The sequence below is a fragment of the Hirundo rustica genome, chromosome 2 (assembly GCF_015227805.2).
Source record: "Hirundo rustica isolate bHirRus1 chromosome 2, bHirRus1.pri.v3, whole genome shotgun sequence".
Taxonomy (NCBI): Eukaryota; Metazoa; Chordata; class Aves; order Passeriformes; family Hirundinidae; genus Hirundo; species Hirundo rustica.
The window spans coordinates 4,955,734-4,980,937 of record NC_053451.1 but is presented as its reverse complement, the minus strand read 5'-3'; the positions used below and the strand labels follow the sequence as shown (position 1 = coordinate 4,980,937).

At 44.6% G+C, this 25,204-nt stretch overlaps 1 protein-coding gene across 2 annotated transcripts in view; it reads right to left on the bottom strand.

The window, feature by feature from the left end:
* Positions 1-1,016: 1,016 nt before the first annotated feature.
* Positions 1,017-25,204, bottom strand: part of PTGFRN (prostaglandin F2 receptor inhibitor) — a 65,666-nt gene continuing 41,478 nt past the window's right edge. For both annotated transcript variants that reach the window (XM_040056121.2, XM_040056122.2), the window contains 4 exons: positions 22,388-22,807; positions 12,941-13,048; positions 5,767-6,072; positions 1,017-4,526 (listed from right to left, as the gene is read on the bottom strand). In XM_040056121.2, the coding sequence (XP_039912055.1) occupies positions 4,360-4,526; positions 5,767-6,072; positions 12,941-13,048; positions 22,388-22,807 (1,001 nt within the window). In that variant the 3' untranslated portion in view covers positions 1,017-4,359. The remainder of the gene's footprint in view (positions 4,527-5,766; positions 6,073-12,940; positions 13,049-22,387; positions 22,808-25,204) is intronic.

Genomic DNA, 25,204 nt, shown 5'->3' with positions numbered 1-25,204 from the left:
AATGCAGGGCTGTTTTCCTTACTGCTGGGCACAGCTTGCACAGAGCCAAGGCCTTTTCTGCCTCTCGCCCCAGCCCAGCAGCGAGTGGGCTGAGGGGGCACAAGGAGGTGGGAGGGGACACAGCCAGGACAGGTGACTCCAACTGACCCCAGGGACGATATCCCAGAGCAGAGGGGGCCCTGCTGGGCACATAAAACTGGTGGGAGGAACATTCAGAGTGATGGAGTTTGTCTTCCCAAGTCACTGCTACGTGTGACAAGAACCCTGCTCTCCTGGGGATGGCTGAGCACCTCCCTGCCCACGGGAAGCGGGGGTGAATGCCTTGCTTTGCTTAAGTGCATGGCTTGTGCTTTCCCTATCGTACTGTCTTTACCTCAACACATGGATTTCTTTCACTTTTACCCTTCCAGTTCTCTCCTCCATCCCACTGGTGGGAGAGTGAGGAAGTGGCTATATGGGGCTTGGCTGCCAGCTGGGATTAAGCCATGACAGCAAGTCACCTCCTTGCTGTATGATTTTGGTGTCTTTGCATGGTTGCTAGGTGCAAAAAACCACCTTAAATTCAGCCACTGGCAAAGAAAGCGGCAAGTTTTCTTCCAACACTATTGGATTTTCCTCCTGGTACCTTGGAAAAGAGAAGCCTTATGAAGGGGTCAAGGAAGACTCAACCTCCAATGCCAGGTTTTACAGCAGATATTAAATATACACTCTCAACTGCGACTCCTGGCCTTAGCTAATCAAAATAAAACTCTCCAACAAAAAGGCTGACTTACAGTGGGGCAAAAAACACAATAGCCTCAGAAAATAATTATGCTTCTCAATTCATCCCAGAAACGTAGGCAAATATTTAAAACTTACTGTAAAATAGGGCTGATGCTTATTTTACAGGGTAAACAGTGCTGGAATCAGGACTGTGAGGTTTACATTTTATACCTTCAACAATAGTGTCTGCATACATGCAGGGAACAAGGAAAGAAGTGCCCGTAGCTCAAACATCCAGACCCACAGCACAGACATAACCAAAAAGGCTCGCTCTTTATTTTAAACATAAAAAGAAACATTTTACACAGCACTGTTAGAACTAATCAGTACCTGCATTCCAGAATTGTGCCCAAAACTTTATTTCATAACTTTGAAATTAAAACGAAAGAAAGAAAATATCTTGCCCTTCTGCTGTATGATGTTCAAGGTTGCCCTGGATCGAAATTCCAAGTGCCTGGAGGAATTTACCAGACGTGGCAATGCAAACAGAGGAAGATCAATGTGAGCCCTTAGGATACTTTGACAATACCACAGGTTGCAGCAGGGAGGATATGGATGCTTGTACTGCACCACAGGCAGCTTACCCTTCTGATACTCTGCAGGTTTAATACACAACCAGATGCACACACACCTCCACTCACACAAACCCTGGTCACACATGAAATAATAATAACAATAAAAAACATGAAAAGTGACCTCGATTTTTTTTTTTCCCCTTAGAGAGAAGATTCACGCTATTTTTAAAAAAGGGGGTAATACAAAATTGGCACAAGTAGAAGGAAACCTGGGGGCTAGGTCTAGCCCATCAGCTTCTAGCCTTCCAATAACAGCAAATACAGGGTGGAATGGGATGCAGCATTGCCTTCCAAGGGGCTGTCAGCAGTACAAGCTAGTGGCAAGCTTCCTTTGCTTGGAGTGACAAAGGTGGTTTGTTATGGGCCGTGAAGGAAGGTCAGCATTAGATAAGGACACGGGGCCTTTCACTAGAGAAGAAGGGAGCCCTGACCAAAATAACCCTGAGTTTTTTTCCAGCAGGGAGGAAGTGTGCTATATTGTGTGTTTGGGAAGAGCTGGCGGTTCTCTGCTCATCCATTCCCTAATTATTGCATTACGGTCATGATCCTCTCTCCCTAAAACTTAACTGAGGGCATAGATAGATAAGGAGTCAGTCTGCCAGGACAAAAAGTGACTGATGCTGTGCTTAGAACTTCACCACCACTTTCACCCCTCCCAAGATACCCCCACGCCACAAGCCTTCTGAGAAGAAAGCAGATGTTAATGCAGGAAAGAAGCTGCTAGATTCAGCCAGCATCCCAAACATTAGAATAGTGTTTCTTAACATCTCAGGAAAAAACAAGATTTCACTACGGCAGAGACAGGACAGGAAGGAAAATTCTTGCTGTCAAAGTAGTATCTCAGTGAATCCTTTCCTGAACTCCCTTCCTTTGGAAAGCATTGCTACAGATTTCTGGGCTTTCACAGTGGAAGCTAGAGATTGCTTCTGCCCTGTTCTTTAGGAAAGGCAGCTAAGTCTGCCTGCAACAGAGGCCTTTTAAGAGCTCTTCCAAAAAGAAAAACACCATGCCAGAAAGAAAACTTGCTTTGTACCTTCAGGCCAAAGTCTTTCAGAGGTTCATAGGTCTGGGGCTCCCAGTTTTGGAATACTACATGACATGTCTCAAAGAGTCAAATAACAACTTGCAAGCCCCAACTCTGCAAATTAAGCCCATTTTGAAGATGGTTCATATTCATCTTTCAAAAATCCCTGGACACCTCTACGCATACAGATGTGACTGCATGCATGTTCACACGCAGGACACAGAGCAGCCTTCTGGAAAACCACATCAGCATCAGAAAAAAGGTCACAATTCAAGGCAGAAAAAAAAAAAATCCACACTAAGTAAACTTACCACAAAGAAACCCTTCATAGCCCAGATACCAGACCTGCAGCTCCCCTGGAATATGCAGCGGGATGAGCTATTAGAGAAGCAGATTGTCTAGGACATAACTAATGTCCAACCAGGCAGCAGCACGCCACAGCCACTACCTTCCATGGATGCTCTTCTTTACCACTGTTTATCTTACAAACCATGCTAGGGATTGAGCCCTGGCCTCATCTCTGCACTTCTCACCCTTCTTGACGCAAGCCAAACCACGGCTGCGACATCAGACTGCGGTGAAGTCCTACTTCCTCGTTTGTTTGTACACAGTATCTTTACTCTGACCTTTATTGCTTAGAACACCAGCCGTGCTGGGAAGACAGAACTGCCTGGCAAAGATGCTGCTCCCCCTCAGGAGCCAGGTCAGTGTATTTGGAAGACCAAAGCAGGACTTCTGTATTATAGCACCGAGGAATAGGTCTCAAGCCCATGGGGAAAACCCCGCTGCAGGCCCAAGCTCAAGACCAGGGCTGTTGGAACCTGAAGGATTCTTGCTGCCCTCCTGGGCTTGCTCTTATTCCTACCCTGAGCTGCACTGCAGCTACTGCAGGTCTCAGATTCTGCTCACAGGTTCGAGGGTTACCAGTGAGAGACTGGCAGGAGCAGCACTGAAGTCTGGTCTGTGCATTTGGTAATACATAGTTTACAAGTCTCTAAACATGATCACTTGGCCAACTGCAGATGAAGACCCATCTCTTATTATTTTCAGAAGTCACGCCATCACCCGGGGAGCAAGGTCTCCAGCCTCCCTGCTGAGGCCAGCAGAAGGCTGAGCCCTGTCCCTAGATACCACGTGCCCCCCTGCCACAAGCAGCACAGGGTCTCAGGCACGGTGTGAGCAGCTGTAGTGGGGGGGAGAGAAGGTGGAAGGGTGGGGGAGAAGATAGGCAGACATCCATCAAATGCTTGTCTGAGGATTGACTCTTCAGGGTTGTCAAGTTAGTCCCTCCTCACCACAGCTAAGAGCTTTGAGCACTGGAAATAAAAGGTTTATAAAAAGTGCTTCAAAGACCTCCACCAGGCAAGTCATGTGTCAAGATTAACTGCAATCTCTTGGAAAGCCAGGGAAGAGAAGGCATGCTGACAACCACAAAACAATTCTTTGCCGGAACAGCCTCATGACGGTTCCAGCACAGGAACCTTCCCCAGCCTTCAACCCAACACAGAGAAGTCTCTGAAATACCAAGGTGGAAAGAGAAAGGGAACAGGATGGGGTGATGGGGATACAGGGGAAAGGCAGATTGGTTACTACAGTGAAAGTCTAACACTTTTTACCGGCCTCTTTCCCATTCACCATCCTGCCCACCTTGCTTTCATACAGGGACATCTTTCCAAAACAACGAGGGGGGAAACGAAACCAATGAACAAACAAACAAAACATTAATGAATTTTGTCACAGGGCCCTGCTGAAAGAAGGCTCAACAGTTTGCACATTAGAAGGACATAATCCCTACGCAGAAAGTGCTGCTGGAAAAGGAGAACTCCCAAGTTGCTGACTGTTCTCAGGACACAACGTGTAACAAGGAGAAGCTTGAGGTCCAGGCTGAAATCAGAGAGCAAACGCTCCGTCCTGTCTGGGCCTGTGAGCAAGTGTCTCAACACAATCCAGGAGCCCCGTGAGTCTCTCCCGAAATGCAAGTGTGTCCAGCCCCCGCGCTCAGTCCATCTCCATCGACATTAGCCGGCGACGCTCCCGCCTCGTCTCCTGCACTTCCTTCTTGCAGCACCAACGGGAGCTGCAGTAGCCAATAAGGCAGGATAGCAGTCCAATGACGGTGGCCAGACCGATGCCAATCAACAGGGGGTACTTGAAAGCACTCAGAACTGAAAAAGGAAGGCAGAGCTGTTAGATATTACGGAGAAATTCAGACATCCCCTTCTAGTTCTTCTTGCCTGAAATAGGAGAAAATTCCACATTATTCAGTCAGGGGCAGATTAATTATTCCAGAAAAAAATTACACTAATTTTCCCTCTTGATTTCCATCTTCCCAGATTGAAAAATTGGCCTTTTAGTCTCTCCCTTTCCTCTTCACCCTAATTCTTCCTCTGTAATTTCAAAGCCTTGGAGAGCCTGGAAGCACCAGAAGAGCCTCGGAGTGAGATAGCAAAGCAGAGTTTATTTCAAGAGTCATCCTACCACACTTTTCTCCAAACAAAAGCACTGGATTGTTTCCCCATCAGAGTGGAGTGTGGCTGCATTCTTCATAATACATTTCAAAAAAGCAAGGAGTGGACTCCTTTATGCCTTGAATTATTAGAATTACTATATCTTTACCCTGTCTAATCAACCTTCAAAGCTGGTGCTTAAACAAAAAAATTGATTTTGAAGTACCTACTGCTCAGTTAAAAGGCAGTAAGAACTGAAAGGAGTTTAAAAAGTGCAGTTACAATACTTATCAGCACAGCGGGGAGAACAAAAGCTTCTTGTTCATTTCAAGTTCATGAAACTTCCAAAAATGACCTCTCCTGGAAATATCAAGAAAGCAACTAGTTCAAAACCCCTCCTGTATTCATTTTCCTCCTTAGCTACGTGCTGAATGCAGCATCTAGTCTGCAACTTCCTCCTCCTCACGAGGTCTAGCAACACTTGCAACTCTGGGTGGAAAGCAGAAAAGGCATAAAGTGCAGGGAGCAACGTGTCTTGTCATTAGAGAGGGAGGAAGGAGTCAGAGCTCTGATTTTCTCTTCCCAGCTTTGACACTGTGACAAATGCGACTAACCCACACACCCCATCTGCAAACCAAGGTCTCCTCCAGCAGGCAGCAGAAGGGTTAACACTTGGAGAGAATACTCTGCCCTCAGATGCCTCAGCAATGGAAAACAACACCAAGAGGTGATCAGGAAAGAAAATGTTCCAGTCTTGTATCTATCAACTGTTTAGGCAGAACAGATTCTTCTGCTCTGAAGAATCTCGAATCAGAAATTGCTAACCATAAAAAAAGATGACAAAATCTAATGAGATTACCAGAGGCACCTTTAAAAGTAGTTACGGGGAGCGTTTGCCACAAAAAGACATAATAAGGTGTTAAAAACTAAATTGAGAACACATGTTTCAGTCTCTTACCATCCATCTTCACGGACAGAAAGATGGGTTTGGCTTTGATGTCAGGCTCCCGCTGCCACACGCCCGTGGCAGAGCGCACCCACGGGGTCACCACGCAGTAATGGTTCCCAAAGTCATGGTCCTGGCAGCCGTGCACACGGAGCCGGAATTCCAGGGGGCTGATCCTCTCCAGGCTGAGATCGCTGCTCCCATTCCTCCTGCTCTGTGTCACAATCCCTCTCCGGTCCAGCGAGGCCAGCAAGATGGGCTCTCTGTCCAGCGCGAAGGAGCGCACGGCAAACCAGGAGACATCGAAGGACATATCATCTGTGTTTGTGGACAAAGAATTCAGGCATGCTGGTGAGTCCTGAAAAGCATTCATAGCGCCATTTCTCAGCAGAAAGGTTAGTCTGTAAGCAGCACAGCCAGCACTGGTCTGACAGCAGAGGGGGAAAAAAAAATAAAACAAAACAGAAAGAAAAAGAGAGAGTCCCCTGAACATGTCCTTTCTAGGAAGATTCAAGCAGTGAACTGCCATGAAATGCACTGACAGGAAGAATGGAGTTGTACAGAAAGGGTGACTTACCACAGGGATGACACAAGAAGGGATTTCTTCCCTTTCTGCCTGCAATTCTGAAATTTGTATTTAACTCTGATCTAAGGTTTTACCAAGTTTTTACTTAGTATCATAGGAAGTTCTACAGTTATGTTGCACCTATAGTCAGAAGGAGTAGGAGTGCTAGGTATTTGCTAGCAGAGAGTGATTTGTAGTCACTGTCATCATGAAGGCCTACACAACCACAAGATCAGAAGGCTCTGTCCTGAGGATACCTTCCTTGCATTTAGAGTTTGCCTAAATGAACACAGATTCTGCACAGTGCACAAAAAATTACCTGCAACAGTACAAAACATTCAGGAGCAAAGCCTGACCATGCTGCATCTACATTTTCCCCAGAGTTGTGGGTCACTGTGACACATCAGACATGATGCCTTGTACGAGTTTCACCACCCAAAGACACGGTCCATAGTACGGATTTGCAGGAACTTACACTTTTAACACAGCTGACAGGTAATCAGAGTCTGTCAGCACATCGAGCTCGCTGTGTGTTCATGCAAGGTCCTGCTGATCTCATTAGCAGATCTCAGACCTAAGCCTGTTAGGCAGATGTAGCTGAGTATCTACCTTAAAAATCACCGCTATTCTTTGCTATCAGGAGCCCAGCAACACCTGTCAGAGTCTGAAACCTGGCATGACCTACAGCACAGACAGGAAAGCCTGCTCACTTGTTTCCTCACAGGTCTTCCTTCCTGGCACATGACCAAACTGATGGGCCCAAACTGGAAACAGAAGTTACTGTTTCTGTCCTGAGTCTGGAGTATTGGTACAGTGTGTGCACACCTAAGGCAGCCCCAGTGATTCTTGGCAATGTATCAAACCTCCATTTTCTATTATTGAGAGCCCTGAAAAATACAGTAGTAGCAATCTGAAATTTAAAACTCTGATCTTTTGTCTAACTGAGTTTGCTTTTCTCTTAGACTTTCACATTTGGCCTCCAGGCTAATGGAGTAACTGAAGCCCTAAGCCTGCTGTTGTACTGAAATTGTTTACAGATCTAAGTGAAGACGACTTTTAAGTCTCTATCAGGCAAGCTAGCACTTTGGCAAAGACGGGAATGTCCATATTTTAAAGTAAAGGGAAGTAAAAGGACAGCCTCAGCTCTTTTACTTGAAGTATATTATCAGTCGTCCATGTGGGACATTCCCCCTTACTGCAGAAAAAAACCCAAACAAACCAGTTTAACTCCTTCCTGAGGTGCACTGGTTTTACACACATCTACAGAAACAAGACAAAAATATGAGAAAGCACACATTACTACCAGAGACAGTGTCTGACCAAACTGTTTTGGGACACCAGCCAGTTTCCTGCCCTGCCTGCCACAGCCTGGTGTTCTGGGCAACGCACAGAACCTTGGGAGAGCACCTGGCCTGCTTTGCAGCCCTACAGCAGGAGCAAGTGTCCCAGTCCTACACAGGGTTCAGCATAGGTCACATGGACCAGCAGCCCTCAGAGCAATCCCTCTTGCCTCCCATCACACAAATGCTACTATCAGTTACTTGGCAAAGCACTCGGATCACTTCCCTTGAAACCAAAGTTAATAAAAATTACCATAAACACATGTTCAGTCAAAGAGAGCAAACTTCGACCTCTGCTTTGCGCACTCATCCAAGTGTCTATGGGAAACAGGGCCTCTGCTGGAGAGAGCTCTGTTTATAGAAACCACTCTTCACCCCTGCTGTCTGTTTATGCCAAATACGGTAATAGCACTGGTCCAGAGGCAGTCACGTTGGGAATGACCAATTCCTTCCAGAGATCCAAGACTGACGCTTGCTCTCGTGTTTCCAGGTGCTGTAGGAGCATATGGGCACCTCTCAGGCTAAATCAAATTATACTTAACACACCACTGACCTTGCTGGAAAGGGTTTAGGCAATAAATTTAGATATTAAAAGACAATAATAATCTAGTCTTCAGATCCTCAGGCAGCTTTGAAGAATTCCTTCTTTTGCATCTCAGATAATTTGAGGTTCCCTTCCATTCACATGAGTACAGGCGCTTGCTGTCATTTTGAAATATTTGAATCTATCTTCTGTAATTACAACATGGGACAACAGTATTATGCCAACATATTTTATTAGCCAGTATACAGTTTGCAATTAGTGACTCACTACAGACAGTCAGAGGGAGGATTTGGCTCCGAGTACTCTGTCGCTATCCTCCTTGAAATAGCTTAATACAGCAAAGTCATCTGATTCATATCTATATATCTCTGGGTTTCATGCAATAAAAACACAGGCAAATTTAGCAAAGCCAGGACATAAATCAGGTGCTCTCTAAATATCAGAGATGAAGATGCCTAGCAGCTACCAAGTGCTAATAAATATGTAGATTCACTGACACAAAACAGGTCACACACTCGGCATCTGCACCATTCCACACACCTGGCATCAATGTTGATGAGTCACTCTCAATTTTTGACCCAAGTCTACAAAAACTGCACTTCAAGAACCACACTCACACTCAGCAAAGGTTTCTTTCTGTGCCACGGTCAGTAATGTGGGACACCTGGCCAAGGTGCTCCACAGTGAAGGGTAACATCCCAGTGCCCACAAGGGCATCAAGGACCTCGGTGCCACCAGGACACGCAACCCTAAAGGAACAGAGAGCACTGGGAGCTGGACATTCAGAGCTCTGTGAGCAGAGTTAACAGTGGTGCTGTGCTTCCTCCCCTCCTCAGCCAGTGAGGATCATCAACATGTAAAGCACATCTTTACGCACATTTCCATTTGACACACAGGGCTAAGCTGTCTGGGTCTTAGCTACTTGCCTGACCAATCACTCCTCAAAAAAGGGAATCCTATTTCTAGACCAGCTTCTTAGGAACCATACACTTCCACTGCTTAGAATGGAGCTCTCTCAGCATCCTGTTGCAGTGTTGAATCACAATTTTGAGACCCTTTTTGTTTACTACATTTAAATGAGGTTGAATAGGGCTTCCTAGTGAGCCGAGCAAACCACTTCAAGCCATATAAGGGGTAAACAAGCTGGTTTTGTTAAACTCTCCAGAGTGCCCACTGGGTCTGTCTGGAGCAGATTAAAAAACCCCACATCTCCTTTCAGACACAGTAAGTAATACTTTTAAATCCCTAAGCACACAGCCCAAGAATGGGTGATCTGGGAAGTCTAGAGAGATCATTTGTGAAAATGTGTATTCAACAGAAGTATCAGAAGCAGCTTTTATATCTTCAGGGCACAGAAGAACTACTATTCCCCACTGACAAACACACATATTCCCCTCGTATCAATTCAAAACGCCGACCACAGCTGCCAAGCCAAAGCAGCACTTCTTTAGATGGAGCAGTTGCTGCCATGTACTGGGCTTAGTAACACACACTCGATTTCAGCAGGGTCTCCAAGAAGCAGAGGAAATTAAAGCATGTAACAGTCACACCAAAACCTTTTCTACCCTTTTGAAAATTTCCCACAGGGCGGATACACACTGAAAGCATTGTGAGTTGCCTCCACCAGAAAAGGATTCAAACCAGAAGTGATGCCTCTAGAAAAAAAAAAAAAATTAAAAAAGGATCAATCTAACTAACAAATGGCACTGACGAAGATAACTGGTCATTTAGCTTTTCTTCAGCTCCTTGGAAGTACTTTGTTTTTCTATTTGTGCATACAAAGAGGGAGAGGAGAGGTGGCACCTGACACCAGTGCTCTACAGGAGGCATACATACTACTCCACATGCATGCAATGTTGAGTGTCTATGTGCACAAGAGCAGAGCTGGCTGGCATACCACATGTGGTCAAAGGATGTGCATTTAACAGGACATCTTATGAAACATCCCGCTCCTCTGCTCACAGGGGATCCCACACAACAGCCCTGCAGCATGTCTGACACGAGAAGTACAGATGGCCTTGAAAGCCACCACGCCCCTCAGAAGGGAGTCAAATGCATTTTGCTCTTTTCTCCTTTCTCATCACATTCCCAAATGGAATGACCATGTCTGTACTGCAGTCATCTGTTTTCTTCTAGAAGATACTGATAACTCTTGCCCTGTTTCTCTAAATGCCAGATGTAGGCTTTCCCTAACAGCATGCCTCATGTCCCCAGTGGGATGAGACAGCCCCGCTATTTTCACAGTCTAACACTTGGCACTAATTTAAAAAGCAAGTCCTCCATTCCAATTGTGAATTAAATTGTGATTCGGACACAGCATAAAGACAGATCAGAGGTGGAATACAGAGGAATAAGGTTACCAGTGAGGAACTACATCGGTTTGCTACCATGTAAGCCTTTCAGCCCTTCCTCTAACCCGCTCCATCAGCCCCCTCCAGCTCCCAAGGCCAAGAATGCAGGTGGGATGAGGGAAGTCTGTACACCCTGCATAAATTCCAGCTGTTCCCTGCAGCTCTTCTTCCAGTCTCATCCAGAGGACCAGCAAGGACCATGTTTCATCACACAGCATGACTGGTTAGGCCCCAAATCCTGCTCATCCTGCAACTGGAGGCTCAGAGCGTGGATTGAAAAGCCCCCTCAAAGCCTGCCACAATGCCACATTTTACTCCACTCTAGGTTGACTCGTCTGTGCCTCATCTGCTCCAGTACAGACTAAAAAAGAAAAACCAAACAAACCACCAACATGAAAAAAAAAACAAGACAGAAAACCACCAGAGAGGTCTGCCATGTCCAAGATGACATTACCCAGCTATGGAACAGATTAAGATTACAGTGCTGACATTTAATACTCTGCTCTGGTTGCCCACGGCTCCTGGAAACAGCATCATCTCCACACAAACCCTTCTGAACTTGACAAGTTAAAACTTAACCGTGCTGATGAGCAGCTCCTCAAAAGACAACACCTTTTTACTTCAACCCTTTTGATTACCCTTATACTGTCTGTGTTCCTCCCAGTCTCAAGGTACCAAATACACACAAACCCATCCCAAACCCAACTGCAAAGCACTGACAGGAGAGCCCCACTGCTGCCAAGTGGCCTCCTTCCACAGCATGGGTAAGGCTGGAAGGGACCACTGGGGCTCATCTGGTCCAACCTCTCTGCTCAAGAGTTATCCTACAGCACATGACACAGGATTCTGTCCAGAGGGCTTTTGAATCTCTCCAGAAAAGGAGCCTCCACAACATCTCTGGGCAACCTGTTCCAGTGTGTGTGGTCGCTCTCACAGTAAAGAAGTTCCTCCTCATATTCAGGTGGAACTTTCTGTGTTCCAGTTTTCAAGTTTTAAGTGAGTCAGGGACGCTGAGGCCTCTTTCACAAGGCAACACCAAGCTTATTTAGGCTGTCAAACACCAGCAGAAGCAGCAGCTGCTCCCTGTCAGCAATTATTGCTTTGGAAAGGAAGGCAGCTGCTCTGGGTACTGCCTCACAACAATACCTGTAAGAGCGTGAGCACACCTCAACGTGGAAGGGGCTTCCTGCTGAGCAGAAGCCACAGGACAGGGTGAGGTAGATGCACAGGCGTGCATCGCTGCTTGCTGTGCCCAACATCCCAGGCTAGGACTCTTTTGACAGCAATAAAGTTTACTCAGCTTTTCCTCCCTACCAAGCATTTCAATAATACAATCTACAGACTTCTATCATTTTTTCACAGGCAGCACACGACTGTAATCTAGCAAATTGCTTCCCTGCCATGCTCAGATTTAATGTAGAACAGACATCTTGTAATTTCAAAGCGATGGGCCTCTGCTAAGCCTGGTACTTCATCTCATCAGCTACTACATCATAAGTAGTATTTTCTTCACAGCACCTCTTTTGTAGTGGTTTACCGGTAGGCTTTTAAGTTTAGCATGAATCATGACAAATTTATATTTAGATATAGTCACAGATATTTATATTTACATATACATTTGTACATATATTTTAAAGAGATGCTTATATTCATATACAAACTATATACAGTGACTCAACTCACTCCAAACTCAAATTTTGGGTGTAAGCGGGAGAGTTACTCTCACAGCATTTTGATGAAAAGCAGCTCAGACAATGCTTGGCAAGCAGCTAGGTTTTGAGCAATTCTCTGAACTTTTTAGCTCTCCATAAAAATTTGCTTTTGTGTCTGCTACCATTCTCACAAGAACTAGGTACTGTATTTATTTCTTTCACATAAAAAAGGATGCTTAACTCTGAAGGCAATGAACATTCATTTTGACATTTAGGCTGCAGCAGTCAATTATTATGATTTTTAGATTTACCTTAAGCCTTAAATTCACTCTGAAGTGAGAAGCTGACTGGCCAGGTGTCTAAGATTTCTTTACAGGTGACCATTTTCTTCTAAATGGTTTAGCCAATAGACCTCCTTTCCATTTATTGGGAATAGGAATAGTTTTCATGGCCCATCTGATGGTTGAAAGTTGAGATAGCCTGCAGTGGGGTCAGTTGGTGGGGACAGCAGAGGGGGATTTGGTGGTAAGAACATTTTTTCCCCTCTCCCCTCAGGAGGAAAAATGAAAAAAAACTTGCTTTAAATCATGCTATGTAAAAGCAAGCACAGTGTCCTGTTTTTATCTAGTTCTACAGAATTATTGGTTCTCAACTCTCCAGCCTCATTCAAAGGGCACAGGGTTGTAACTTCTGAAGGCAAATGAGTTACAAGTGAAATAATTTTGCTGAAATACCTGGCTCAAGGGGCATTCCTTCCGTTGTGACGATGCACAGCAAGTCTGCCACCTCACCCTGGTAAATCGTTGGGCTGTCAGAATGCACCGAGACATTGAACACAGGACCTAGAAGAGAGCAACCACAATAATTCATAACCGGCTTTACTTCACTGTCCAACACCTTTCCTGCACATATTTGAAGTATTCTCTCCTAGTTTGTGGAGACAGAGCTCTGAAGTAGAAATAAGCAGCCATTTGAGTTTTTTGTAAAGTAGTTTTCCATTTTTAGCCGTTTAATCCTGTACTAATACAATGTACCCAAACCATCAGACCTTGCTGCCCAAATCTGCCTTCTACTCTCCAGCACAAAAGGAGCTGGTCTTCCACTGGTGACTCCTTTAAGAGCATGGGAGTTCAGATCTTCAGGTTAATCCAGAATGGATCTTTTTGTTGGGGCTGTCAACAGGAATTCAAGTTAAAGCAAAACAGTATCTTAACAATACCAATGGCTCTACAGAGGAACTGGAACAGACAATACAAACAGTGCATCTGATAATACTTTTCTGTGGGTTTTCCTTCAGGCTCTGCCACAGATAGCTTCTTCTGTAGATGTCTCAAAGCCCAAGGGTACAGTAATTCCTTCAGCTGCAAAGTGGTGATGATATCAATGAAAACCATTAGGCTGTTTTGAAATACTCAGATACCATGACAACACTGTGATATTTTAAAAGACTTCTGACATACATAGGTTAAAAAAACAAAACTTCCCCGAATTTTGACAACAGCTGCACCTCTAGTGCAAAACTAACAAAACCACAACTCCTCAGATATGCCGGCGTTGTTAATACTTTCTATTTCACAGGGCAGAAACTGAAGAATGCACCAAAATACCTCTGTGATTTCTCTACTAATCAAGGTGAAGGAGATGAAGCAGCAGCAACAACGAGCAGAGAAGGGTGGCTTGGGAGGAAAGAAAAGTTGTTTATTTGCTCTCCTCCACTCTCACCTGCTACTCCTTTAGTACAAGAACCCTACATTTCAAATACACTGAAGATCAGTGGCAAACAATGCTTTCAATGAAGAACACTTCAGGAAATCTTCCAAAACAACCCACTTGTGTCTTGCCCTCTCAAAGGTTTCTGTGGAAAGCTACACTGATAGCTCACCACATGGCACACACTTACCACATCATTCCCAAACAGAGGTTTCTAGAGAGACACTTGGATGTATCATGAAGCTCGAGCTACAACTTTTGGTGCAACTTTTCAAGATGACAAGGGCCTGTCTTGTTTTGGTCAACAGATAATACACAGCATGCTAAGAAATTAATTCCAATTATAATGCAATAATTACTTCTCCAACTTTCAAAATCCCCCCTCCCCCAATCTTCCTCTGCCCCAGAAGCAGTTGTACTTTTGTACACAATGGTAGCATGCAGACCTATAATCTTTGACACCCATTTGGACACAAGAAGTTCTTTCTTAAAATTAACACAGCAAATTACCCCCCACAAACAAGGATAAAAGGGTGGTAGAGATGTAATAGAGGTTATACATGGATTACCAACCAAGAGTCCTACATGCTTAGCCTAGAACACATTTAAGGAAACGAGAGACACAGAATACTGAGATCAGCTGCTCAGGTGGTGACTTCACAAGCACAGACTTAACTTCAGCTCAGCATGATGGGATCCTTTTCCTAGGAGATGAACAGAGATTAATCTGAATGCTTCCTCAGCATCTATCTAAACTGGTTTTGTGTGAATTCAATTTGTTTCCTGGCATTCACACACACACAACAAACTATATTCCCCTTGCAGCCTATTTGATTCTTTGTCCTCAGATAAATCAAGACATTTTCCATCCTTTTTTTCGGAGTTGGGCAGACAGAAGCTCAAGGTCCTAGGGGATTAAAGGCAGCATGGACCAAGGCATTCCAGCCAACTATAAGCAGAAAAGTCTCAAGCTGTGTGTGAAATGTCAAAGAAAAGAAAGAAAGAGACTGTCAAAATCTGCTAGGAACGTCCCTGCATTCCCAGCGCAGTCCCTCTGCTGCACTGATCAAAGGCAGAACAGTACCATAATAATCCTGATACTGCCCATGACTCAGAGCCTATCCTAAGTCTATCCTGCAGCAAGTGAGGTGACATCACATCAGGTATACAGCACATGCTCTACTCCAGCGAACAGGCTGGATGCTGGGAGGGGCTGAGCAAGAGAGATGAACTGCTCGATTCCAACTCCGTCAGGCTAAGGATGGGCTACCTTAACCCTGTCCCGGCAGGTTAAACAAGGAAAGACAGAGGGCACACGGGATTTTTCAGGCTTTATTTCCAGGCTGAAAGTCCTGGTACCTTCTGCATTGAACAGACACTGCCTTCAAACCCTGGCAAACCAAGAAACCACTAATGTGGAGCGGAGTCAGAGCATTCCTGGCTGCTGGATGTCACAAGGGTAAAAGCTGAGCTTGGTCAGTCACTTGGCCAAGAAAGGCAGTGGATCATGGAAATGCAGCACTCCCAACACACTCCTCCACTTGGTGACTCCTCTGGGTCACCAAGCACTTCTCCACCAGGCCTCCCCCATAAAGAGGCAAAACTTCCCAGGCTGGAAAGCTCCAAGGCATCAGCTGCACTAGCATTTCAGGATCACGCTTCCCCTTGGTAAGGCAGAAACAGTTCCTTACCTTTAGTTATTTCCCTGGCAGGTAACATCTCTTGCAAATTACCATCTCTGCCTCCAGGGAGAAATCACTGTCCTGTGCTAGAACTGGATATCAATAAAGAGTCAAGAGATGTGCTGGGGGTTGTGCTCTTCCCTCTTCAGCTGAAGAGAGAAAATATTTAATTGTTTTTTTAAACCTAAGCAAGATTAATTACAGTGAAAGTTCCTCAGTTCAGCCTCAAAAACTTTGTGGCTGCAGCTTCCTGGGGTTATGTGTCTTCTTTGGGTGTATCTCAGGCCTTCTGCCCACACGGCCCATGACCCCGGGCCTCAGGCTGCCCTCAGGCAGGAAAGGACAGAAAAAAGCACCTTCAGATATTTATTCCCCCTCCTTAAAAATCCTGAAAAGGCAGGAGGCTGTCTGAGTGCCCCATTCCCCTGCCCAGTGTTCAAGAGGCCCTGGATCCGGACCACACCAAGCAAGGCTCGGAACACAAAAGCCAAGAACTTTTCTCTAGTTTTTGCCCTCCAAGACAAAACAAGCAAAAAACCACACACACACAAAAATAAGGCCAAACATCTCAATGCCAAGGTTACAGGTCCAGGCCCGTGGTAAAACAGGCAGCTCCCAGCAGACACTGATGACAATGGCTCAGGGTCTCAGCACCATCGGGCGTCCGTGGAAGGGTTGGGGAGGTGACAGGAACTCTCTCCTTCAGTGAGATGTGAGTCCATGCTACAGCAACACCCAGAAAAACAGAACTCTGCAGACAACGGATGATGTGGCTTTGGCCATCTTGCCACCTGCACTTAACAGTTTGAAATACTGTTATTGGCACCTGCTGGTCACTCGGGAGAATAAACAAACCAGAGTTTAGTTTCAATTGCAGGGCTGACAGATCAAGCGTGACCTGTAAAACTCATCAAGAACAAAGCAAAGTTAAATGCTGAAAAGCTGTTCATGAGCTTGAAAGCTGAGAAATAACTGGATTTTAATTACTTCAGATTTGAAGATAAGTGTTATTCCCTCACATAATTTGGAAGGCAAAAAGCAGAGATTTACAAAACAAAGCAGCATTCCCAATTCTAAGAGCTGAGCATCATAAATTGCCATATTCTGCTGAGACCTTTGATTTAAAATAAGCCAAAATATCTGTTTCTCACTATAAGTAAGGCCTTATGTAAGCTTAGATAAAATCCCTAAAAGAAATGTTCTTCTTTATTAAAGTAATAACAAATTTATATTAAAAAGCATCTGCAATCAGGAAAGTTAAAGAGTTTTCAGAGTGTTTCTTGACTCTTGAACACTTGAAAAACACTACATAACTTCAAACAGAAAGTGAAGAAATTGAGGCTAGAAGTTTACTAGTACAAATCCAGAAGTGCTTGAAGAGAAACCAGGTTCCCGAATCAGGATTTGTTTGGTGTACTTTTCTCTGAACATTCCCTTTTACGTCAGATCTCAATGCTCAAACTGTTGATTTCATGTCACCAGGAAGGTAACTCCAGGAGCCAGACCCTATAGCGATACAGTTTTCAGCTAAAAAGTGCTATGCTAATTCTTCTACATATAAAAATGGAAGGGAAAAGTGTTTGTAAGCTGAACCAAGATTTGTTTATTACTTTGTGCTCAATAAGATTCACACTGAAGGGGCTGCAGGGGGGAAAAAAGGAGTTTGAGTTGATTGAGTTAATTTACTCAAGGATTTACAAACTGGAGACAAATTCTGAGCCCTCTTTACCTGATGTCACCCCATTTTCTCCCTGCTTTCCTTCCCTGCTCAGTAATCCACTTTAAATCTGCAAGAAAAATGGGAAAATGAAAGAGAATAACGAAGAGCCAGCTGAAATCCAGTTCTGGAACAGAAGAGGTCCTAATTATCTACGGTCCTGGGTGATGTTTTGTCTTCTTTGCTTATCATTTTACGCTATACTTCTCTGCAAAAATAAGGCATAGTCTCCCCAAAGACACAAGCTACCTTTATTTCCCAGCCAAGTAGAGAAGAGAAAGGTCAAGTGATCTGATGACAACAGAGACCTAGGGCAGACTGTTCCCCCCAGGAAGCCCGTACCCAGTCCATTACTGACCACGGGGGGCTGGAATTCCTGCATGCAGCTTCCCTGCTTCCAAGCACACAGCACCACAGACCACAACAGGGGAAACAACTGATGCAACCCACGAGTTCTGCATCGTCCAAAATATTACTCATCTCTGCCCTGGCACCAAATCATCCACTCTTCAGCTGAGAATTCCATGACCTGCTTTTCTCCAGATAATCAGTTTCTTCACCTTCACTTTTCCAGACCCCTGCCCTTTCCCAGCTTCTTCATGAAGCTGTTCCCTAACAAGTTTACCCCAAGCCTCATAATGGCTGTTACTGGAAGAAGCCCTCAGTAGTTAAGTCTGTGGTTTCTACTTCCAGCTACAAATTAATGCACACAGGCACAAAGGCACACAATGACTAAGCACGTTCCTGCCCATTAACAGTGGCTGGAAAACACCAGCCTTTCTTGCCAAAGAGTTTCTGCTGCATTGCTTTTCATTCGTTTCCGTGATTAAGCTTTCTTTCCTTTAAAGAATCTTTCTATTCGCCCTTCTTGAAACCGAATATCTCTCGGGGTCATTGCAGGGCATCATTTCATTTTAATTGCAAGTTCAACATCAATACTCAGCTCATATTTCAGCAGCTCTTGGTTTGTCTCGGCTTCTTCCAAAGTGAATGATAAAACATTGCTGTGCAATGAGCTCACATGCAGATGTAATCCAGGGCTGAAGATTTCATTGAGATATTTCCCTTACAAGTTCTCTTTTATTTTTGCCTCTCCAGAACTTTCTAACCTCTGCTGAATGGCACAGAGCAGAGACAGCTCAGAGCACAGACAAGCTCCAAATGGTTCTCTCTCACAACACACTTCTCAACATGAGATTAAAAGCTTCCTTCTCCCCGTTTCCTTCCAGGGAAAGGAAAATAAGTCACTTCTGTGGAAATCCCTGAGAGTGTGTAGCAGGCAAAGACATTTTAAACACTAACCTGGGTTGCCCAGTTTGTGTTGAAAGGGTTTGAAAATTAAAGGACAAATGCCAAAACAGGGCTTATGAAGCCGTCTTCATACACTGGCTTGAGAAGAACAGCAAGGGACAGAAGACAGGCGTGTTCCAGGCTGAAAGAAAGGCTCTGTACACGTGCATCAACCAATAGCTTGGGAGGAGAGAGGATGCACTGGAGTAGAAACAGTGCAATGAAATTAAGAGAACATTTCAAGACAGGCACTGGCAGCTGCTCTTGTTCCTCACTTCACTGAGCAACCTTTTAAAAAAGACATGGCAGAACCTCTCTGTCCGACACTGGGAAAACAAACAAACAAAGAAAACACTGAGGAATATTGAATTCTTCATATGGGACAGCTTCCCCTGCCCCCCCAGATAAGCTTATTTCGCTTGCAGCAGCTGGACATAGAAAAGGCATTCGTTTTATGAAACTGGTCTAGTGATCCATGTTATCCATGAGGTCATCCCAGAAGATTCACAAGATCCTCTCTGGTCTTAAAATATATCCAGCAGAGAACAATCTGCCATTGATCAAATATCTGAAAACTAATGGCCTAGTAGGCTCCTCCTCACCACACTCCCCCACTCTTGCTTCCAGTTCATATGGTCCAGTGGATAAAATCCACATTTCCTTTTTTTTTCAGTTCAGGTTGTTTCAAACAAATGCCTTTACATTAACATTTCAGATCATTAAGCAAACTGAATAAATACGTCCCTCTGCAACAGCAAGTGGAGAAAGAAGAGCGGAGATCTCTGCTTGCAGCCAGCAAGTTCTGCCTCGAATGGAAAGAATCTGAGCAAGACATTTTCCACAGATGTTCATGGAAAAGCATTTCAGAGCACTGCCACATTTCAAGCCTATTGTGGCAGGAAACGCTGAAGTTTCACGTGTGTAGTCCCCAGCTCACATATGAAAAGCTCACAGGCTCCTGCCACTCAGAGAGATCACATAGCACACTGCGTATGCACGCTTAAAAACCCCTCTTTGAAACATCACTCAGCTCGGAGAGATCTGGGAGAGAGTCAAATTGGAGAGAAGGATTTCCAGTCCCAGCAAGCCTCACCATCCCCCATCAAAGGGGAATCAATAAAAACAACTGAGAAAGAAATTCCTTCTAGGACTAAAAGCTTCACGTAAAACCCTTTAAGGGCTTCCTTTTGCTGAAAATGCTGCTTCCTTATTGATCCCTTCCCCACTCCAACAGCCATGATGGAAGCTGAAAATGCTGCCCAAGCCAGAGACTTCAAAGTACGGAGGAGACTGGAATACATCCAATTTTTCAAAATTACACTGCTGTATTATATTCCCTCCAGCAATTATAGATAAGCTGTCTTTCTGTTACACTTTGAAAAATCAGTGCAACTGATTCCTTAACGGTTTACCTATCAGGGACAAACACTCATAAGAAACCACACCCCACCCTCCATACAACTCAGGATTTAGCACACTGGTACTCCTCAGCATTTTTTTTTTTTTTCCCCAGGTACCTGGAAAGCTGCACACTCTTCCTTTTTTTTCCTGCACCTTTCCTGCACTGTTAGTATCTTCCCACCAATTTTGGGGAAATTCTGCCTACAAACAACTAACTCCCTCAGCAGTTCCGCCTCTCACCGTGCCCATTAGGAAAATTCTGGCACCAATTTCTTTTTTCTGAAGAACAAGTTTGACAGCTGCTTGTGCCACAGGATGCAAGAGAGGGTGTGATATCTGAGCTGTGCTTTCATAGCTGCTTCACAACTTTGCCATTTACCTCTGGCTCCTTGACTCAGTTTGCCTCAAAGACAGGAGGCTTCGGCACACAAAACCAAAGTAACACACCCACAAAACATCTTCTGTCTTGTATACTTAATTCCAGATGATTTCCCAAATAATAACTCCACAGTTAGTCCATTCTAACTGTGCTCATCACATGTTCTCATCATGCCCAGAGGTGAATATCCAGCAGGGATATCTGAGTAACAACTGAAGGACACAAAGTTCATCCATCAATTAAAGAAAATTGCAGGTTATTTCAAGACAGATTTCGCTACATGCCAAGATTATTTTGGGAAATAGCACTCCAGCAAATTGTGCCTGGGATCTCATTTCTTTCTTCATTCTCTTGTAAAGAATGAAAGGCTGACAGGGCTTCGGGACCATCCCTGCTACTGGAATTCACACATTCCCAGGGCACTTCTACACGCTGCCTCCCTTTCTTCACTCCACGCTCCAGAAATCCTATCTGGGTGAAGGGGCTGGGAGGAGAGGCTGACAGAGAAAAGAAGTCAAGACTACAACACGCACGCTTCCCTCCCTCGCATTGCTCGCAGGTTTCCCTCTGAACACTGGGTATCAAAGCATCCCAACAAACTTTCTGGATGGGAGTTCAAAGTGACACAGGAGAAGCAATGTTGGGAGAGGCACCAATCACCACTTTTGCGCAGGAAAGTCTCCACATAAGAGCTTGGAGAAGAAGGGTGGGGTTTGGGGCTGATTTCATTCTTGCTGGCTTCTTTTACCACTCCCTTTGCAAATACTACTCTCCCACTGTGTCTGACCCAGATATGAAGAGCAATAAGGCTAAAACTGCAGCCCACTAAACCATCTTGAGAAATTACCTAAAACCAAAAGAAGCTGAGTCAATGTCCTCTGTCTGGCCAGCTTAGATCAAAGCAACATCTCAAAGCTTCCTACAAAGTGATGTCCTCATTGCCAGGCTGTCGTCCCATGACCAGCCCTTGTCCTTTTCCCAGAGTGCCATGTAAGCAAGTTCAGATCTTAGGAACCACACCATCTAGAATAATTACCTCATTTGTGGATGCAACCAGAAGTCAGGCTGCCCTTGCCTAGTAGACACAGACACATCTAGATATGCTACAGCCCGTTACTACCAGCAGAATATGAGAATGAAAACCTCCCCAGGTCAAAACCCCACCAGCTTTGTTTATCAAATCATGAGAGGAACCCTTCACTCATACGTGCACCAGTGTTATAAAATCAGCTTCCACTGCACTTCCCAACAATATAACATGACAGAAGTCAGGGTTAATGTGCATCTCTGATGATCCAAATCAATGCCATCCGTCTCTCCCTCCCCCCAACATTGTATTAGGACAGGCACATTTCTGTAGAAAAGTCTCAACAGGCAAGCTTTGTTACAGCTCAAGGTAAGGGTTTCAGTAAGCAATTGAGGAACAGGATATCCTTCTGGGTACTGAAATTCATCCCAATTTGTGGAGCTTTGTAGCTGAGCAGCAAGGGACCGCTAAGGTCTTGCAGTGGCAGGATACACTTACCGATACGGCTGAAATGTTACCCTGACCTGACCATTTTCTGCAATCACATCAACGGTGAGGTGTGCTCAGGGAATTTAATGCTATGCTAATAGAGTCTGTTTTGGAACAGAAACCCAGTTTATATTAATGTTCTTCCAGAGCAGCCACTGCTAACATTTTAGTGATACAGCTGGCAAATGCAGCAGCAGTTGCTCCATACTGAGAACCAGCTTTGAGCCTGCAGGACCATAAAAGCTGCATTAGTAGAGAAAAACCCAGGGGTTACGATTACAGCCAATTCATTAAACATCTTTCTGTAAACAATCAATAGCACAAAGGACACAAGTACCACCAAAGAAGACAAGCGCAGCTTTCAGCCATTATACCATTTGTTCCAAAGAGTAGGTATTTCTGAGACACAGGGAAATCAATGGGAAAACGTCCCAGAATTCCCTCCCTTTCTGGCTTAGGCACACGGCTGCCAGGTTCTGTACCAACCTGATGTCTGGAAGTCTATCTGGATAGGGTTAGACAAGCCATTCACTGCTTCACGCCACATGCCACCACCGCCTGGAGACCAGGCGGTGACCACGCAGCGGTACAGCCCAGCGTCAGAGATCTGGGTCTGATACATCCTGTAGCGGAACTCGTTCTCCTGGACCTTCTCCAGGACCACCCCATCCACGCGGGTCTGGTCCGTCCAGTCCTCCAGCCGCACCACTGAGTCCTGGTTCAAGGAGATAATGCGAGTGGTTCCGTTGGGATTCGACTGATCCGCGAGGGGCTTCTCAGCTGTGATGAGGACGGAATAGCGCGGCGTCTTGATGTTTTTGGAGGACACTTTGCATGTCATCTCAAAGGTGTGGCCTGCTACAAAGAATGGCTTCAATTTCACCGCCTCCACTGTAAGGGTGTAATCTGAAGAGGGAAGGAAATAAGCAGCAAGAGAGGATTAACAAATAGGTATGGGTATTTCTGTAGCACCACTCAACCTTGAAGATTACAGACAGGCAAAGTTTATTTCTTGGAGGAACAAATTCCAGCACATTTATCTAAACACGGGGACAGCCCAGAATGCTACTCAGCAGCGCACACACACACACACAACAGTTTGAGTCAAGGTGCACAAATTCAAACAAACACCAAATACTGAACAGATAATAGAATACATAGGTCGTAACAAGACGAGATTGTTTTATTCAGGACTAAAGATGTTAGACAAGATTCAGAGTCCCAGTTTTATACTGGATCTCGAAGACCAAATCTCAGTGATGGAGTAATAAGGGCGCTGCTGAAATACTCACGACTAATGACAAAAGCTGCCACTAGCTGAACTAGCAGCACTTAGTGTAGCATCTTTTATTTCCCTTGAAAATACACCCTAACAACAATCCAGACACATTCAGCTGAAAATACATGACAAAAGCTGGTGGTAACAGAATTCTCCACCCCAGGAATCCCCATACAGACTTACGCACACCTCTGCCTCCGTGTCAGTCTTCTGGCCCTTGCTTCTCATACATTTACTTGCATACAAGCCTACCAGAAGTCTTGACGTTTCTCATCTGACATCAAGAATTCCAGTAACACTTACTGCTCAGTTTCCTTCCATTCTCTACTGGTTCCTCAATCCAAAGAATCCCTTAATTACAGGGTTCAGGAAAATTATACATCTCAGAGCACAGCTCCAAGACACACAAAATACAAGCTCACAGTGAGAAACTGAGAAAATGAGGAGTAACTGAAATCTGCGTCAGATAAAAGGAAAGGGTGTTGCTAGTTTCCTGGCATTGTGATGAAAAGACACTCTGTACATCAAGGCTCTTCTTAAGGAAGGGAGGCCTGGGGTAGAATACATAGAAGTAACAGTATTGCAAAAATACAGCCAACCCAACTCTCTGGGCTTACTTTGCTGCACCATATTCTCCCTTCCCTCCTTTATAAAAATCATTTAAAAAAAGAGAGTGTGGACCTGTTATAAAGCTCCACAGAAGCTTTTTATGCAAGATGAAACTTCTCAGGAAAAGGGAAATAAGCAATGGTGAGATTGAAACACATTTCCCAAAATTGAACTTAAATGCAGTAATATTTATGTCCTCCCCACAAGAGCAACAAGATACTTGTCAAGATTACATTTTGCAGTGTTTTGCCTTCAAGCAGCAGTTTTCACAATGAGTAAACACAGCCCACAAGATGAGAAACCCGGTATGACAACTTTAAATCAGTACTGTATAAAGCAGATCACAGTACAAAGCTATATAAAGAAACAGCAGGAGCAGTGAAGGCTGAGATGCTTCTAGTGGTCTGGCTGAGCACAGAATTATTTGATACTCCACACCAAACCCCCCTCACACTTCCACCCACTAAGCAAGTGACAATACAAGAGTTGCACATTTAAGCACTCAGGGTACAATCACAAATGAAGCTGTATAGACTCAGAGCCATTCTCCTCTCCCTTGTGAAAAGACTCATCAGATACCAGATTCTAGACTTCAAATCCATTTTTTCCCCTCATTCTGTGTCTATGACACTCTGATATTTCCTTCTTCAGTATTTAGGAGCCCAGCACAGATCAGCTTTTCACATATTTTTAGGACTATAGTAGGCAATTATATTTTGTCCCAAAAGCAGAAGTACAAACAGCTAGTTATACTTTTCTGGCACATACTGTTGCTTTCTAGGCCATATGACGAGGCTCTGGGCAAAAATCCCTCCTTATTTAAATGTTCTTTATGTTGTTGATCTTCACATCAGAGCACTGGGTCCTAGACACCAGAAAGGAAATCTTACATTTGGTCTTTGGCATATGTGCTTAAGATTAAACACCTCACATATTCAGAGCAGTTCAGCTACAGCTAACTCTCCCTACTACCTGGGTTTCAAATACCTTAACTTCCACCACTCCCTGAACCATGGGTCAGGCAGCAGCAGAAAGGGCAGTGTCTTGTCCCAAGAAGAGCAGAGCAAATTTTGTTCCTAGATATCCTTTATTGGTTTTCCATTTGAGGGCAACAGCAAATGTTTTTACTAAGTATTCCTGCTAAAGGAAAAGGAGAAAGGAGTGGTGGTAGCATAGAACAACAGCACAAATACCATTGGTAGAGTTTGTGGAAGAGAACAAATGAGGCCCAGAGATGCAGCTGGAGAACAGTGATAGAGTTCAAAAGGGTTAGAAGTTAGGATGCTGAACAGAGAACGAGGAGATATGTTCTTATGAAAGTCCTTTCAAAGCATTTTTGTACCTTTAAAAACCCCTGAGATCCTTAGTTTGGATGAACACAAGGCAGAGGCACCCTCTCCTCTGTTAGACCACAA